Genomic DNA, 16,775 nt, shown 5'->3' on the forward strand with positions numbered 1-16,775 from the left:
CTTTAATAGTTCTTTTCATACTGGCAGTTCTCAAATCTCTATTTCAATGTAGGAGCAATCTGTTTTTCCTTTCAGATTGTTTGTTCCTGGGAACACTTCTCCATTTCAAAGCAGGAGTCCAAATCAAAGCAAGACTTAACAAGATTAAACCATCAAGAATCAGCCAACAAGGACTTAACAGTAGCTTAAAAAGAAATCCAACATCTGCAAGAAACACCTGTAATGGTGATGAGAAAGTGTGAAAATTACACAGGGTAAATAACGTAACATCCCAAATAAAAAAAAACTCTATGAACAGTGTGTCAAAGCCATTATCCTGCTCAGGTATTTTGTTGCCCTTTTTTTTTTTTTTGGAAACAGAATAACCTAGCAAGCAGATGAAAGTGGTGTTTGGTTTGGTTTTGTTTTTTGTTTTTGTTTTGTTTAAAACAAAGAATAAAGTCCTGTAAAAATAATGGAATTGTAACAGTACCACCAAGGAATAACCAAAAAGAAGTATTGGTTCTGCACACTATAGTGACTGGGAATTTCAAAAAGTTAGGTTGTACAAGTGGTTTGGTAAATGTAAGTTGATAAAGAATTTTCTTTTTCTTTTTCATCTGAAGTTTTACATAAAGGCAATTGAGACTGCAATCAAGATAAAATTATTACACTGTGACTACAAAAATCAAGGAGCTCATCATACGTTGCAATTCAATGAAGTCTTCTTGAAGCGTTTGAAATTTCTGACAACCAGGGTTACCAAAAAGATGAAAAGAAAAACCTACTAAAACTTCTCAAGTTAGAACATTGACAAAGTAAGACCCTGCAGTTGGCTGTTAAGAGATAAAACTGGATGCCCCTGAAGTTTGCTTGCAGACAGTCTGAGTGTAATAACTAGCTATAAAACTGAGAAAAAATACAGTACAAAAATGAAACAATGATGGTCAACCTGGAATCACTGGTCTCCAATCATATGCTGTCAGACAACTGACAAGAGGGCTTTACAAGAAGTCAGTCCACGTCAGCAAAGGAAATCTATAAACATTCTCTGTGTTTCAACCACTACAGTACCTTTTTCCACACAGATTTCTACCAAGTCTTTTACAGCATCTTTAAATCGTTTTTCTGATTAAGAATGTAACGAACCTACACTGTGGTAAAGCTATGAAAAATAAAATAGAGGATATCTGGTGAAGATAAAGGCATTGGATATTAGTACATTCATTAAACTATTGTGGAACTACTTTTCAAGCCACACCTTTGCCCTCAGGCTGAGAGTCTTGAATGGATGGATATAATGTTTAAGCCACTAGAAGCCTGACCCTTGAATCACCTGACTGTATTGCATAACGCCTAAAATCTGCAGTTTATGTACTGAGTTAAGAAGCAAAACAAATAGCAAGAGAATTGTTAAGCCCTTCCAGGCAATCGCTCCCTTCCTACTGATTTTAAATCCAAACTGAGAACTTAAGTAAAACATTTCTAGTCATGGTAAATTATACCTCTAAGGCACGAGCAGGACAGCAAACACACAAGAGAACAAAGAAGAGGAGCACAAGGAAAAATTTACCTTTTTTATTACTGTATGGGGACATTTCTTCAGATACTATTTCTCCATTAAACCATCTCTAATAACAACTCATCAAACAACAATGACAAGGACAGATGTTGATGGCAAAAACTGAAAATACTCTTTTCTGGATATCTGTATGCATTTGAAGGGCATTCATCCAGCTACTTAAGGAAGATAACTCATTAAAATTTATTGGTTGAATGCTTTAAAAAACACAGTGAAACTCATTAAAGGAATGCTTCAGAAGGCAGGATGCAACCAGCTCTGTTCAGACATACCTTCATTTACACGCTTATCTGCTGCAACCAAAGAGATTTTTTCTTGCAGTGCTTCATTATAAGCATTCAAATGTTGCACTTATGATTCCAAGTTGTACAAAAAACCACATATTTTATTCTTTTTAAAAGACTCCTAATATAACTGGATTCTAATTAAAATCATAAACGATTTGCAGAAAACAGATTCATTTCAAATGCCTACACCTGCTGGGATGCTGATCTCAGGAGGCAAACAACAAATGCTCTGTTCAGATTTGGTTGGTAATTTGAGGTCAAATTTCCAATTCACAACCTCTCTTAACAACTTACTGTTCTAAAATGTATATATATATTTTTTTACTTATCACTTCAGAATCTTCATGATTTTGTGGTCACTGCCTCCTTTCTAAGAGAGGAGGAAATGTAAAGTCATCACCAGGTCATGGGAAACCTTTAAACATAGGTTATGTCTTCCGTGTTCCACACGACTGATGACTATGGACCCTTTTCCATACTTAAATTGCAGGCCAATGTGAGACTTGTGATCTGCGCTATCAGTCTATGCACATGGTCAAACAACAAATAAAAACATACCTATTTTTTCCATTGATAAAATAATTGAGTAATTATGCCACCATATTGCCATTTTACAGTCTGAAGTTTCAGCTGTTGTTCATTAAATGTTTTCCCCAAATGCTGCAAGTTTTTACTACTCTGTGCTAGAAAGGAACTTATAGGAGTTTTGCAGAGAATAAAAGAAACCTAATCCTGTTTTCCCCATCAATCTAAAGAGCCTCTTGGCTCTACATCTAAACCTATCATGGGTCTAGCCCTAGATGACAACGAAAAATCTATATTAACAATACCCTTAAAAATGTCTGTTCATTTGGTCTTACCCGTAAACGTTTCAGTGCACGGATTGATTCCTGCCAGCCGTTTGGAAGTACCAAAATCAGATATCTTTACCACGCCACTATAGGTGTTCACCAACACATTATCCCCCTGTAGTTTTGATGAGAGAAGGCATGGGATGGAAAGGAGAAAACAGGTAAGTGCAGATGCTAAATCCCAGCCTCAATACAAGTTGTATTATACAAATTTGTGGTTATCTTTGTAATATACATTTCTACAAACGAATTTTCCAGAAGCATCAAGGGATTGTTGTATTCCTTCCTTTATTTTTAAGTTTCCATGAAATTCTATTAAAAATTCAGGTTAGAGTAAAACTAACTGAAGTACATAAAATGAAAAGCAAATGACACCACAAGAACACTAGAGGAAAAATTTACCTTTATATCTCTGTGTACAATCTGGTTCTCATGGAGATACTTAAGGCCTTCCAGAATCTGCTTGGTGTAAAATTTAATTGTGGGTTCTTTCATTGGCCCCCACTTAGACCTCAGAAGAGCCGAGAGGCTGCCTATGTGATTTAAGAAGAAAGCATATCAAGATAACAAAATCCCAAGATTAATATTAAATATTTAAGGCCAGATTAATCTTTTGCACAATATCCTAACACAGGAGAAATGCAGCACTTATAATCAAACCAAATTATTCCTAGTTCAGTCAAAGCAACTCATTTCTCACTGCTCCTGACGGGTCATTTCTTTTTTGCCAGCTTTGCTTCCATCTCCACAACAGGAACAAATGTTATAATAGGGATATATGTATCTCCCTCACTACAGTGTAACAAGTTAAGATAAGGACTAGCAACATTTAGCCCTTCATGACATAAAGACCACAACAGATGACACTGTATTATGTAATATACTATACTTTGTAAACCAGATGCACAGGCAAATAAGCTGATTTACTTCAGAGAAAAAAGGAAAAAGAAAAAAAACAGGAAACAAAAAACTATTTCCTTGCAAATGTGGGATTTAGTCCTGGAAATTCCAAAGGAAAAGATGGAAAAATCTTAAAGAAACGAACTAATGGATGTTCAGAGAAAGAGGTTAGTCATCTACAATTTCCCTGCCTTCAATATGTCTGATCTTTTTTTTTTTTAAATTATACAAATTCTCTAATCACAAGCCAAAATAAAGACAGTCTTTTTCTGTTCATAATAAACAAGGTGCAGTCATTCTGTTTAATGCCAGACAAATTCAGTTAAAGGGATTTGTAGCCTACATCAACAGCCTTCTAAAACAAAGTTTGGTCAAAGAATCTTGCATAATCTGAACAGCTGGTCTCTTTTTAAACACTAGTTGCAGAGTTAAAAAATGACAGAATTGGTTCAATAACACCCTGGCATTAGCAACTAATCATAGCACACTCCACTGTGCAAATACGAATAGGGGAAAAAAAGGCAGGTAAGCAGCAGCAGCTGATGCTTTTAACAAGTGTAGGAAAACAAGTGGAAGTGTTGATTTAAATTCATTATATTAGCATGTCACACATATCATTGTCTCAGCTAAAAACAGAACAACAGAAAAAAGTAAAAATTAAGGCTCTTTGATCAGAAGGTCACCAGAATTCAAAATAAAAATCTTCCCAATCTTTAACGCCCCAGATACATTTATTTAATCTGTGAACGTTTGTGTCTGGATCTTCCATAGAAAACCCGATTTTTCTTCTTTCTGTTTTAGTTTTGCAAGTTACAAAACAGACAATGCTCATCCTGACTTCTATTGCCATATACAAAAGGGAGATGGGAGTGTAACCTAGAGTAGGAGAGAGACTTAAATATGGAAAAGGTTAGAGGAACAAAACTGTAATTTATGAGCAATAGAAGCAGACCCATTCTGTCTTTGATTCGTCAAGGAAAAGCACTGTTTGAAAGCAGCCGGTTTTTCATATTCAGTTTGCTCAAATTGTATTACCACTCAACAGAAGCTATCTTAAAAGCTCCAGTTATTTAGCTGCTCAAGCTAAAAAGGAGATCAGAGCTTTATCTCTACTGATTTATAACGTGTGAGAACTCGACACCAAATACTACATAGTTTTTCCCTGATTTTCTCTACATTTATAATTATTACAGGAAGGAAAGAGCAGACTGGGAGCTGTATACTTCAAATCATTCTTCACATGCAAAGAATGCCACTGGTCATGAATGTCTCAACAGAAAAGCCAAATACGGTGCACAAACACATTAAGTGCACATCCATTGGCTTTCACTAAGTCCAGGGTCCCAATTGCTTTTAGTTTCTTTGAGAGATTAAGCTCAGAATATTACAAACCTCCTGGCACCTGCTCCATAAAAATCTTAATGTATCCATCCTCTGAAATGGATCCAAGATATTGGACAACATTCCGATGCTTTAAATATTTATGCAGTGCTATCTCTTCATGAAGAGGTTGAGAATATCTATTAAAAACAAACACACAAAAAACCAAGGAGTAGCACACGATGGGGGAAAAGGCTTTAGGCTATGTTTAAATGATATTTTGCAAACAGAATGGATTATAGTGATATTGATCCAACTCTCAGTAAACATCTTGCCTGTGACCTTCAAAATGGAAAGTGACTGGCTGCCTGCTGAGAAAAAGCAGAGGTAGATTTCAGAAGAGCTGAGGAGGAGAAACATGCCCTCTGATAACGTATTTACACATTTATGCATCTGCTTCGTTCTGCGTAGTACCTTCACTTTGAAAACTCTTTTTATCCTTTCTCTCCTCCTTCAAAGGAATACAGATGAGGTACAACTGCAACTTTAAAAACAAATTACTTTTTCTAGGATTTAAGATAGATACGTTGTCAAATGGCATTGTTTTTATAAAGTTTATACACACACACACATATATGCATACACACATACACATAAATACATAGGCATATAAATTCCCAAATAATTAAAAGTCCTCATTCTCCAAAGGCTGCTGAGGAATACTAGGAGAAGACAATAATTGAATGTGAGTATACTGGGACATTATAAGCCAATCACATAGAAACACTTGCTGAGAAGAGTCAAGTTTTCATCAAACAATTGCAGTTCTGTCAGTAATGCATACATATAACAATAAGCTTGCTCTTACCTGCTGTCTCTCTCAGGTATTTCTTTGATGGCTATTCGCACCTGGTTGCTAAGGTCTCTTCCAGCATATACTATCCCATAAGTACCTTTTCCTAGAACTACTCTGTCACCCTTCTCATCGTAATCATATTCGTACTGCAAACAAATAAGATAAACAAAGCAATACATGAATTGTGATTAATAGCATTTGAAATTACAGAGAGGTTTAACAGCAGTTCTGCACCACTGTACCAAATTAGTACAGTGCAAAGTAACTACTGCAGAGCAGATGGTATCTACCCACCAGCCTCATGCACTACGCAACTTTCAAAACATCCACATTATTTGCTTTACAAAACATCTTCCCTAACCAACTTACAAATGCATTCATCCAAGAAAGGAACACAATGATAAATTAAGCTCAGTGAAACAGTGCTATCAAAAGACAGTTCAGATAGCATGATTGAGATTTGCTGACAGAGCCTTCGTATTGTAAATATATGGTCCATACTTATGAAACTGAAGATTTCAGAAGTAAAATTGGCAGTCTCATTATATCAGTTCAGATAAACAATTTTCTAATACCTTATTTGAGCTTAGCCACAGCAAAGTTCACTTCTGACTCCCTGTTATTAGTTTAGCCTCCACAAGGATTATTAAGTATATATAAAATGGCTGTATTCACTGTTATTGAAACACGGTGGGGCATACTACCACCAATGTAAAACACTACTGGTTCAAATTTCACCAAAGCTATGCTAATTTACACTACTTTGTAGCCTTGTCTCTTGTGGTGGTTTAATGAGAGAACTCCTACAGAAAGGCCAGTGGAAAAATCTATTGATGAGTGACAATCAAAAAACACCTCAGATACTAAATTAACCCAAGTTAACTGGGTTAAACAGAGCACTTTTGATTCCAACTTCAAATGAAGTTGATAAAGGGTATTAAAAAAGCATTTTTGCAAGTACATAAGAAAGGAACTGGTAAATTTTATAGCTCCAGATATAATCGGGATTTGCACAGACCTCTCTCTGTGTCTTCTCAAATCCACACAGATTTCCTATATAGGAAAACTGCATAATGTCCTCCGCTGCTTCATGTGAGTTCCTTTTACTTTTTTTTAAAGCCACAACTACTGGTATTTCTATTCATAACTACTACTTCTGCTACATCTATTACCTTATACAGAATATAGACTCGTGATCTATTACCTTGAAATGAAGGAAGTACCCTTTTTACTGTGCAGGTGACATAGCACTGGCACAAGCAGCCCAGAGGCTGTGCAGTCTCCTCGTTGGAGATCTCCAAGAGCCACCTGGCCATGGGCCTGGCACCTGCTCTGAGTGTGCTGCTGGGGCAGGGGATGCACCTGATGAACACAGAGCTGCGTGCCAGCATCAGACATCCTGTGAAGTGTCTTCGGACTTTTCTTTGTAGTTCTGGTATTGCACTATCCATGTGTTGTGGAAACTCCCTCTCTCGTCTCAGAAAAGATGAGATGTTTCCTGTCACTATATGAAAGGTGCTAAAGAATAACTGTCTGTAATTTATCTTAACAGCATATTCTTTTCAGTGGAGCTAAACTTGAGTTAGCTTGGCTCAAGCAGAATTTCATTTTCCATGTTTCAGCACTTTACAATTACAACATAATCTTGTTAAATGATAGGCACAACTGACCCAAAATGCCATGTGTAAAACTTGTCAAGTTCTTAACACATCCAGCTTTCACAGCTATCATATGACATCAAACTGAAAGAATACAGCAGTCACATTTAAGATTGACAAGATTAAGATTGATCCCATCTGTAACTGCCTAGTCTGAAGGCAGCTCAATAATCACTGCATTTCTCCAGTCTGCGTGCCATGAAACATGAGAATTGATGAGATTTATAGTTCACTACTAGTTGGTAGACGTTCTAAGAGACCATATATGTTTAATGCTACTTTCCAACGGGCACAAAGAAAGATTGAATCAATCACTGCTCATTGCTGAAGATCTGAATATGTGATCCTCTGCATGTGCGATTCAGCCATGATGTAGGAATACACAAGTGCTTACAGCTGACCTTCTATACAGATGTGGGTTAGGGATGTCTGACATCCAATATAGCCCATGTGGAGTGCAGTAGGAACTTCAAAAATGATAGGAACTTCTTCAATATCAATATCCAGAAACAAATATTCTAAGGCAGAAAGAACTGCCAAACACACTCTCCTTTCAAGTCTGTCAGTTGCAGATATCTAAACTGTAGCTGCTTTAAAGCAACACTGCAATTCAAAATATACATCATCTCAGAATAACATTATCACAGGAATTCTAACTCAAATGCCCATTTTTCCCCCAAATTATGCCAAGGTTATTTTTCCCCTTTCCCACGTATTAATATTTGCTTTATTGATTGTAAGAATTTCTGATTTCTCTGTGCTTGTCAAGCAGATATAAAGGTGCTTTTTCCAAGTGGTCCCATTTAAAAAGATCTCAGATTGCAGGAAGGCATTAAGCCTCTTACTTAATCTAAGCAAATTCATCTTTCCCTTAGTATCACAAATTCTTTTTTAATTTCCTCACCAGGATAGTAAGTACAAGGTGATGATTCTGAAAACATCGGGATATATACTCGTAGAATGATGTAGCTTAAAAATCTAACAGTAATTTGGTCATTTCTTCATACTTAATTGACTGATGCAGGATTGTTTCCCATCGTGCATTCTCAAGGTCTTTTACCAATTCCTTTTTTAAAAGACTTAAACTATGGCGAACTCACTTCCTACAAGGGATTATTACACATCTGAATAGACTGGGACGTTTTGAGATTTCCCTGCCATGAGCTGAGTTCATAAATATGCAATGTAAAAGCTGCAGCTATAGATTATACACTTTCTTTGCCAAAGCAGACCCTGATTCTATAATAAATGCCAAGACTACATATGCACATATTAAGCTGGGCTTAACAGGCGTTCTTATCACGTCCTTTTCACTCGATGAAAAAAAAATCTGTCATCAATACGTGCAAATTTTAGTGCAAAAATTCTTCCTCCCCACAGTATGAAATTACTTGCAACAGTACAGTAAAGGTTCATCTATTCTTTCTGTCCTGTTCTGACGCCTCAGTTACTACAAAGGCTCACTGTTGTTGCCTTTAATTTTAAGTATAAAGGAATTGGTAGAATGGGACAGAAGCAGAAAGACATCCAAATCAAACAGACCACAATTGGGTTTTCACACTCATCAGTTACATCAACTGTATCTTTTCTTTACCCTCTTGAGCCACCTGGTATCAAATGATTCTTATCTGTAGATTGTTTGCAGCGTAAATATAAAATCAGCTATGTAATTCTTTAGGGATTTATACAGTTTACAGTACTAGCAGGATCATTTCATTTAAAAATAGTTGTTTTTTTTTCAAATGAATGTAGCTCTGGTCACAAATAAGAGTTGAAACTTCATATACAATTAAGTAATTAAAATCTTTATTTATTGTCTTTCCAGTGTACTGATAGGAAAGTGCAAGGAAAATGGAGAAAATCATTCAGAGTTCTTTGATCTTTTAACACTGACATACCTCCAATGTTTCTCCATCTATTTCTCCTTCTAGTTCCAAAGTACTGCCAACTGCATCAGACAAAATTTCTTTCACCAACCCACAGAATCTAAGAGGGCAATAAATAGCAAAAGATCAAAGAAAAATAGCCTTTCAGCAAGAGATTAGATACATTCTTCCCAGGATGGGCTTTGCTTCCAAGCAAACAAAAGGAATAGCACATTCAGACATAGGTTTCTTTCATTATTTACTTGCTTATCCTATTTGAAGGAGGAATAACATAAATACACTTTGAAAATACTAACAATTTATATAATTATTTTATTTGTTCCTGTGAAACTAAATACTTGTCTGTAATTGTATGTTGAAACATTGGTAGATCCAACACAAATATTTTTGCTGCATAGTTTGATATGAGGTGCTTACTAAGTCCTTATATTTACAAGTGTAATTAGAGAAAAAGGTAAGATATTCAAAAATTATGTATTGATATTCAGAGGTTCAGTTCTGTGGCACAAATTTGTAACATTATGTTTGGTGGTTCTCTTGCTGTACAGTGATAAGAATTCTATTATTTTCATTTAAGTTAAATGTTCCCACAGATTTTGGTTGCAAACGTCATTCCTCACTATTTCTGAAAATCCAAAGTTGTCACTTCTAATTGGGCATCCAAAAAGACAACAAAATAGAAAAAGTAACATTCTTGAAAAGAAAGGATTTTAACTGATTTCATCTAGTCCTCTGAGATGGAGAACATTAAGCACAAGACCAAGCTTTCCTGTAGGCTTCTGTGTGAGCCACATTTTTTTTTTCCTCCTCAAAATTCCATAATAAATGGTTACAATTTATTAAAAATGATTATAAAATGTTTACAACATATCTTTCATTGACTAACAGGGACTTTCTTCTGGAACAGACTCTGGTTGTGCATTAAAAAAAATCATTTTTTAAAGAAAAGCTATCTATCTTTATTACATAAACTGCAATGCCAAATTAATGCTTCACAGGTAGCCATTTCAATGCTTCCTTTCTTCTAAGCTTTGCACTCCACAGAGCTAATAATTTTCTTTAGCATGAATTTACTCTATGTAACACATAAATTAATAATTACTGCAAGAAAATATGCAGTTCATCCTGAAATAGTGTATATTAGCAAATTACTCCTACTTCATTCAGAAGACCTATATGTCAGTATCTGTCCCCAGAAATAATCTGGTCTATATTTAGGTCTGAAACTTAGTCAGTAGGTTTACTGTTAAGAGACAACATAATTGATATCACAAAATATCTGTATACAATTGTCCTTGCACATTGCAAGGGAGTTGGACTAGATGGCCTTTAAGAGTCCCTTCTCAAACCATTCTACAATTCTACGGCAAACCATATCAGGTATCTGTGACACAATCCAAGTCAGAATTTTCAGTGCATCCAGTTGCTCTTACATAAATTAAACTGTACAGGTATGTAAGGGAATCTAAATCATTATTTTACCATGCATGACAAGGCCAAGAGACAGAAAAAATAATAGCTAAACATTAGAATAAGCTACTTAAACTGACCAGACAATAAGCTACTTAAACTGTCAACATGTGTAATGAGACTTTGCTCTCATCTCGTTAAATACCACAGAATTTAGCTCATTGCTTTTCAATCAAGTAAAAAGAAGTGAAGTTAAGAGAAAAAATTCTCAGGCAGAATTGTTAGCTTTCAATTTTTACTAAATTAATTAAATTTGGGACATATTTTGCATGTAATATCCACAGAAAACAAACTTACCTACTGCACTGGTTTTCTGTAGAAAAGTAGATTTGAAAATCATCAGAGTTATCATGCACGTAAAGAAAACAACACCGTTCATCAAACTTGGAAATACTGTAATAAGAAACATTGAGAAAAGATTATTTTGGACATCACCATTAGAAGAAGCAGAAAAAAGTGGAGGCAATTTTAAATTGAATTGAAATCTCTAACAAATATGTTCTTCTTAGAAGCTATAGGCAATTATATTAATCTTTACTAGATGTAGAAGCTTTGAGTTTATTTATATCCTTAAGACTAAAAACCCACCCCCAGTTTGATGAATGTCTAAGCTACTGCTTATTTTGGTAAGATGCTGACTTCTATCAAGTGCTTTAAGGTTTGTTGCTCTTCTTCCCTTCCATCTTCACGTAGTTCTATCAGATTTCAGGGTATTTCTTGATACCACTATGGAAGTGAATTGGTTTGACAACAATCTAGATATTGTGAAAGTCTTTCTTTTAAGCTTGACCAGTATTTCATATTTTTATGCTTCCATTATACTCACAATAAAACTGAGCAGGGAGATACAGTGAGCAGATCCTTCACAGTATATATTTTTATGGCTTTAATATTAATAAACAAGTTTTAGAATGACCAATATTTACTCCAAACTGCAGCAATAATTCTGAAAAAGTGATCATTTATTGCATATTGTGTTTCCCAGTGTTACAAATAGCTCATCTAAATGCATTGAAGCTAGAAGTGAAGAGGCCATTAAACACAATTGAAATACGAAAGTAAACCCAGGAATGAACCTCTTATCATTCCAAACACTTCAGTAGCAATCTGCATGAGTGCTAAGCTGTAATTGTTAAGGAACAGACATTATTTTTATGCATTAAATGAATAAAACACATTTTAGTTCTTGTCTGGTTGCTCTAGTCAAAATCTTTCAGATCACACTTGGCCTCCGCTGAGCCCGTTAGTTAAATTACATGACAGTAGATCATAGTAACAGTGCAGAACATTATAAAACCAACTTTCTGTAGCATCATTTAGGGTTGTACTGACAGACGTTCCAAAATATTAAAATTCTGCCATAAGATTTTTTTCAGAAATATCTGAAAATATGCTTTGTCATTCTATACCTTGGCTCTGATACAACAACTCCCAGTCTAGCAAAACAGGCAAATGTATACCTGGCACAAGAACTAAATGGCAAAGCAAGATGATCATTCCCCAAGCAAACGTGAAACAGACAATAGAGTAACTAAACACTGTATTTCAAACTTTGTTATACTTGCGGCATAAAAGCCATTTCAAAAGTATTACAATTTGAAGCTGTCATATACCTAGAAAACATTCAGTTCTTCTAAATATAAATGGTCTGTTCCCTTGAGCTTTGCAATCCCCAGCGTGATTAAGAATCACAGCAAATAAATATCTTGTCTCCATTTAATCAGAAGTTATTTTTCTCAGTCATGGCTGATTTGTGTGATGTGTTGACCAGAGGTGATTAATGCGTTTTAGAAATTGTTTGCTTGGTTATGCTCAGTCAGCGCTAATGATAATTTCACATGCACTTATACTGCATTGGAGTAACAGGAAAAAAAAAAACAACACATCACATTGGATTCATTAAAACCAAAAATTGCTCTTGGAAACAAATTCCAAAGATACGAGAAGATCCAAGTCCATACTTACAATTACAGGCTTTCATAGCAATTACAATTCACCTTATTCAGAATTCTGTTTCTATTTCACTGAGCTTATTTACTTAGAAAAATAATCATTCAAGTTCATAGATGACAAAATTGGGACATAACATTCAAAGGCATATAGTGATAACTGTGGTCCTGAAAACCTCTGCATTGAGAACTGCAGAACACCTTAGGAAAGTAAAGTTTGACAAGCACTTAAGTTTATGCATTTGTCTAAGTGGTCCCAGGAAAGAGCCACTTACATCTCTAAAAAGGCCCAATCTACCAGTGCAGTAACTCACAAACTGGGGTAAAAAGGAAAGACTCATCTGATGTTGCCTGCACTTATGTTTGCTCCAGTTCTAAATTACAATCTGAAAAACACAGGCAGAGAGCAAGAATGCCATAGACACCACCAGGATGTAAACTTAGGCTTCATTTTGCCTTCTCTCCTGGCCACCCATCGCTTGCCTTTCTAGCAACAAAATATCCCAACTTTGAAAATACACAGAAGTTTAGCACAAGTTTAGAAAAGCATCTACACAATTGAAAACAGGATAATCTACAAGAGAATACATAAACAAATCTTAGATGTGTATTTCTGTGTGAAATATACAGCTCTGCCTATGCATGGAAAGGAAAATTTTTCCCTTTCAACGTTTCAAGAAAAGTTGGACAGAAGCAGCTTTTCACAGAATCACAGAATTGTAGGGGTTGGAAGGGACCTCCAGAGATCATCGAGTCCAACCCCCATGAGAGGCAATGCACTGGACAGATTTAAGGCAGAATCCAGACTTCCCACTCAAGGGAAATATGAAGCATGCATTAAAAAGAAAAAAAAAAAAACACTTTTTCAGACATACCAACCTTATTCCCCTTATGGAAGAAGCTGCGAAGTTCCATTCATGAATCTGTTTCTGTGAAAAACAGAAGTATATCAGATTAATATAGACACTGTTTAACCTTACTATCAGAAACAAACTTACAGCATGGCAAGCAAAATGAAGTTTTTCTAAAATCTCTCTTCCATTACTTCCTCCTTCCTTCCTTCTCCCCCCCCCCACCCTTATCCTCCAACTTTCCTTTTAGAATTGTTGCTGTTTTACTCCCTTGAAGAAAAACGAATGCAAACATTGCAGAATGGAAGAAAAGGGAATATTTCCTCAAATAAAATTAAATTTAAAAAAAACTAATTACAATTTACCAAACACTATACTTTGGCCCAAATGATCAATTTTTCATATAAAACAAAGAAAACTATGCCCTAGTTTTAGCCAGACTAGAAGGGAAAGAAAACTTCATGTTTCTTCCTAAAGAAGTATTGGGCCAACAAGGTTAGCTCAGGGAGCACAGTGGAGGCAAAACAAAAGGGCAACCTGTGCACTGAAATGTAGACCCCCTTCCTTCAGTAGCTGAGTGGCATTTCACATCACTAAATATGCACCAAGAATTTGTTCCATAAATGAGTGGTGCGTCAGGCACATTCACTCCAAGTAGTGAAGTAGCACACATACTGGAAAAAAACTTCACAGATCCAGGTGACTACGTAGTCTTGCTCTAACATACATCTTTCCCATACTTCACCTCTATACAGTTTTAGCCTCCACCTACACCATCCCAACAGGAAACTTTGGTCCAACACATCCTGGTGAAATTAAAGTTATTTCTTTCTCAAAAGATTATACTGTCTATATGCCTTTGCTAATCTCTTGAACTTTATCCATCCATATTTCTTTTCTAATCTCCAGTACTTTATCTAATAGTTTTCATTGTAAAAAGCCAATCTTTGCATCTTCACAAGACAGGCGTCAAGATTTGTGCTTTGCATAAATGCAGTAAACTTTAAATGATAGCAAAGCACTCCAAATCTACACGTGAAAAAGTGAATGTAAGCATGATGATCAGAATACATGAGATGCATCTGCTGACAGTTTTACCATTTCAGTGGGAGAGACATGCCACAAGGAAAGAGATCTCTCATCTTCTTCACTGTTGATAGAAACATATGCAGGCTGGTAGACTTTAGTTGGTTCTATCACCAAAACCTAAGAGAGAGAATATTTTTCCTTAATAAAACAGCAAGTAGCGCATGACATCTTCAGTAAACCCTAATGCTCTGGAATAGGCAATAGGCAACCACAAAGTAAGGCCTAAGAAGTTTCCAGGGGAGAAAGAAGGGCAAGACAAGGCAGGTAGATGCTGCATTCCTGTGGCCAACCAAATGATACGATAATGGTTTCTATTAAGAGACTTAGAAGCATTTCTTTACAATGATTTTAGGGCAGTGGGTCAAATGTTTTTTAAAAAGTATAGGTTTGCAGAATACAGGGGTTTGGTTCATGCAATAAAATAACAGGCACTTAAACATGTAAGTATTGTGCTTAGAAGTCTTCTAATTCTGGTGATAGCTAATCCAGAAACATAAGAAAAACAAAACTTGTTTGGACATCACATCTTACTGGAAATCTCAGTCCATTAGTTGTTTCTTTCGTTGCCTCAAAAATTATATCTAGCCAGAAAGTCAATCTTTCTTGTTTAGGAGAATGTTCTATGGCGAATTTCTTGAAACGCTGAATTAACATCAGATTCTGAACTAATGATTTCAAGTACCTACAATGTATAGAATTAGTGAGTTAACAGAGAGAAAACAGAATTTAACCAGATCCTAAAAGCACTTAACTGACTTAAACATCCAAAAAAGTAACTGCAAATATAATGTGAAGCAAAATCAAATTCACATTAAAAGCTACCATGATTGAAATGATCAATTTTTGTGCATTTTTGAAGGAACAGCTTACTTAGTGTAAACCTCAAGTCACAAACTCACTTGGACATTCATAAACATTGCAAAAGGGTGTAGTCACACATATAGTTAACTGACAGTTGTACAGGATATTATGAGGTAGAAAATGGCAGTTGGACAGAGCAGCAGCTATCTAAACTCTGAAAAGAACTGTTTCGTAGGAATTGTCACTGTTCTCTAAGTTCTTATAAACCTTTCTGCAATTAGACTTACAGCCAACAATAATGGTAAGTTACTTCCTTACCGTTTCCTTTCCTCGCCCTTTCTTTCCCAGAATGAAAGAACAGAGTATAACATTAGCATTGCAAACAATTTATGATGGAAAAATCCAGTTAAATTAATCAAGAGTCTACAAGATTGTTTTACTTTGTGTATTTCCCAGAATTGGGTACTTGTGCTACAGACTTCTACTACATACCATACTGGAGGTTTCAGCTTAAATAGTTTCTCTGCTGCTTGAACTGCTTTACTAACATCATTAGCCAACATGCTCACACTGAAGAACTGTCCCACGTCCCAGTAACTGTTCATTTTTTCTAGGCTCCCTTTTCTTCCCAATAAACTGTTTAACCGTACACCTGTAAAATTTCAATTGAAACATTTTTCTATCAGTAAAACACTAATAAATTAATAAGTCTATCAATAAAAGTCCAATAAGATATGATTTGGCATTAGTGAAAAATAAATAACAGCGAGTGTTCTTCAGAAAAATACAAAGAGTGCTTAATACAGAGGCTAGGGCAGAAAACATCCCCAACACGGTTGAAACAGACAGAACTCCTATCACATATGATGCTGAAAAAAAAAAACTTGTGATATTTGCCTCCTGATTCGTAGTGTAAGCTGTGTACCTGTTTCCTTGAGATCTTCACTGACTGAAAGAAATGGGCCTACATGGAAGTTGCATACAGAATTAGTTACTGTCCTGATAGATTTTTCCATGTGATCTCTCAGTTCGGGACAACATAAATCCTGTAGATTTTTCCCTGACATCCCCAAGGAAAGATGAACTACACAGTGTGACTTAGCTAGCTATACAATGGGATAATCTCTGTGGTGTGGGAGAGGCAGTTCATGGATAGTGCTTAAGTCAGTCCTTGTTCCCCTCCTTCACCTGGAGCCCTTTAGGTAGACCTACTTACTAGAAAGTTGCACCAAGACAACAAAATAAAAATTGGTACTTCAAGATCCCCGTGTTTTAGACTGCCACTGGGGACATGTC

General features: G+C 35.8%; 1 protein-coding gene across 1 annotated transcript in view; it reads right to left on the bottom strand.

The window, feature by feature from the left end:
- Window positions 1-16,775, bottom strand: part of MAP3K15 (mitogen-activated protein kinase kinase kinase 15) — a gene marked incomplete at both ends in the record, with an annotated part of 70,505 nt that overhangs the window by 12,030 nt on the left and 41,700 nt on the right. Inside the window, 10 exons of the mRNA XM_079546932.1 lie at window positions 2,709-2,814; window positions 3,102-3,228; window positions 4,988-5,119; window positions 5,788-5,921; window positions 9,332-9,419; window positions 11,087-11,182; window positions 13,618-13,667; window positions 14,688-14,795; window positions 15,210-15,360; window positions 15,972-16,131. Coding sequence (XP_079403058.1) covers window positions 2,709-2,814; window positions 3,102-3,228; window positions 4,988-5,119; window positions 5,788-5,921; window positions 9,332-9,419; window positions 11,087-11,182; window positions 13,618-13,667; window positions 14,688-14,795; window positions 15,210-15,360; window positions 15,972-16,131 — 1,152 coding nt within the window. The remainder of the gene's footprint in view (window positions 1-2,708; window positions 2,815-3,101; window positions 3,229-4,987; window positions 5,120-5,787; window positions 5,922-9,331; window positions 9,420-11,086; window positions 11,183-13,617; window positions 13,668-14,687; window positions 14,796-15,209; window positions 15,361-15,971; window positions 16,132-16,775) is intronic.

The sequence above is a fragment of the Tetrao urogallus genome, assembly GCF_951394365.1.
Source record: "Tetrao urogallus genome assembly, chromosome: 1".
Lineage (NCBI taxonomy): Eukaryota > Metazoa > Chordata > Aves > Galliformes > Phasianidae > Tetrao > Tetrao urogallus.